Source organism: Bos taurus, chromosome 7 (assembly GCF_002263795.3).
Source record: "Bos taurus isolate L1 Dominette 01449 registration number 42190680 breed Hereford chromosome 7, ARS-UCD2.0, whole genome shotgun sequence".
In the NCBI taxonomy this organism is placed as follows: Eukaryota; Metazoa; Chordata; class Mammalia; order Artiodactyla; family Bovidae; genus Bos; species Bos taurus.
In genome coordinates, this window is record NC_037334.1 from 41,125,265 (window position 1) to 41,127,264 (window position 2,000).

General features: G+C 37.0%; 1 protein-coding gene across 1 annotated transcript; it reads right to left on the bottom strand.

Moving 5' to 3' along the window:
* Positions 1–352: 352 nt before the first annotated feature.
* OR6AA1 (olfactory receptor family 6 subfamily AA member 1) lies at positions 353–1,312 on the bottom strand. The gene has a single exon (NM_001390736.1). The coding sequence runs from the start codon at positions 1,310–1,312 to the stop codon at positions 353–355; it is 960 nt and encodes a 319-aa protein (NP_001377665.1).
* Positions 1,313–2,000: the final 688 nt, after the last annotated feature.

Genomic DNA, 2,000 nt, shown 5'->3' on the forward strand with positions numbered 1-2,000 from the left:
ACACTGAATTATTTAACAGAAACAAATTCTGGCCCATGATTACTATTAAGATATAAATTACTTAAAAAATCAACCTAACCATAATATGGGACTAAATTAGACAATTTTCCCATTGTAAATGTCTCATGGACAGGAAATTTATGTTATTTGTCTCTTTTTTACTATTATGACATTGCACTGAGGTCTTCTTGAACATAGTAATTACAGAATACCTACTTCAGCAGAATTCAAACCAAAATGAAAAGTACAGATATGTCCATATTAAGTGGTATCATTTACATAATTTTAAATACTTATCATTTGCAGATCTGGTTTGGGAATCAATTCTAAACTGCTTGTTTTAGTTGATCTCTCAAATATTCTGCATGTGTCTGGCCGAGAGCAACCTCTTTCGTGCTAGAACTTTCCTGAAAGCTTTCTTCACATCTTTGTTTCTTAGGGTGTATACAAGAGGATTTACCAACGGAGTGACTACACAGTAGAATACTGAAATCACTTTACCCATGGTAAAGTTGTACTTGGCTGGAGGACGAACATAGGCAAAGATAATGGTGCCATAATAGATGGTGACCACAGTGAGGTGGGAGGCGCAGGTGGAGAAAGTTTTCTTCCGAGCCTCTTGGGAAGATAGCTTGATTATTGTGACCACAATATTCCCATAGGACGACATAGTGAGAAGAAAAGAACTTAGAATCACAACAGAGCTGCATGTGTAACCCAAAGCCTCCACCAAGAATGTATCTGAGCAGGAGAGTTTAAAAATTGGGTCTGAGTCACAGAAGAAATGATTGATCTTCTGGGGTCCACAAAAGTTTAGGTAAGAGATGAGTATGGTAGGTAGGAGAGGGGCAATGAAGCCCCCAATCCAAGATCCAGCTGAAAACTGCAGGCATACCTGGAGACGCATGAGGAATGAGTATCTTAGAGGGCTGCATATAGCCAGGTATCGGTCATAGGCCATCACAGCCAACAGGATGCACTCTGTAGCCCCCAAAGAGAAAAAAAAGTAGTACTGGGTTATACAACCGGAAACGGAAATGGTAACAACCTGTGAGAGACAAGTGGCCAGCAATTTAGGCACTGTGGCTGTCGTGTACCAGATCTCTAGAAAGGACAAATTTCCTAAAAAAATGTACATGGGTGTTTGAAGTGTGGAATCCGTGAGAACAATGAAGATGATGAGGGTGTTTCCCATGAGAGAGAGCAGATATACAGTGAGAAAAATCACAAATAATGCAAGCCTTAGATAGAGAACACCAGAAAATCCAAGAAAAATAAATTCTGTTACTCTTGTTTGATTTGCCACATTCATGTCTCATCTTCTTGGTCTGGAATGAATGAACAAAACATAGAATATGGCAGATAAGCAAGGAAGGAATATTTCATATTTATTTCATGATGATATTAGACAAACAATAAAGATTAATGTCTGGCAAAAATAATTGGTATTTTTATAAGTATTTTTACATCATTTAATTTATCTAGTTTATGAAGTAAACCACAAAGGTAAGCAGTCTAATAATCTACTTTACAAATGAAGAAACTAAACAAATAAGTATTTTTCCTAATTACATCACTTTAGTTTGAGGGTGATATAGTATATCCAAGTAGGTCGTTTTAAGCAACTGCAGATCAACTAATATATAAAATTGTGGCCATTTGGAACAAGCATGCCATTATCACATCGCTGAAGATTTCACATCCTAGATATTAGAGGAGGGTGAAGAAATGAACAGCAGGTGGATCAGAGGCCAGTGCATTGGGGGTGGGCACTCTCAGAATGGACCCACTGGGCCATACTAGTAGCCTTATGTAGACAAACAATTGCCTACATTTTTAACACTATAAACCCTGTTGCATGGAATCCTTTAGGGTTTGGTGGGAAATTGGTAGATGAGCAAACTATCTGCAGAAAATTTTTTTAAAAAGTGTGAATTTGACATTTATGGACAAGTTTTTGTTCATAAATATTATTTTAGCATTTTTAGTCTTTGTTTTTA

Bases quoted from the DNA above. Each gene is read 5' to 3' on its own strand.
- OR6AA1 (NM_001390736.1), bottom strand. From the start codon at position 1,312: ATGAATGTGGCAAATCAAACAAGAGTAACAGAATTTATTTTTCTTGGA.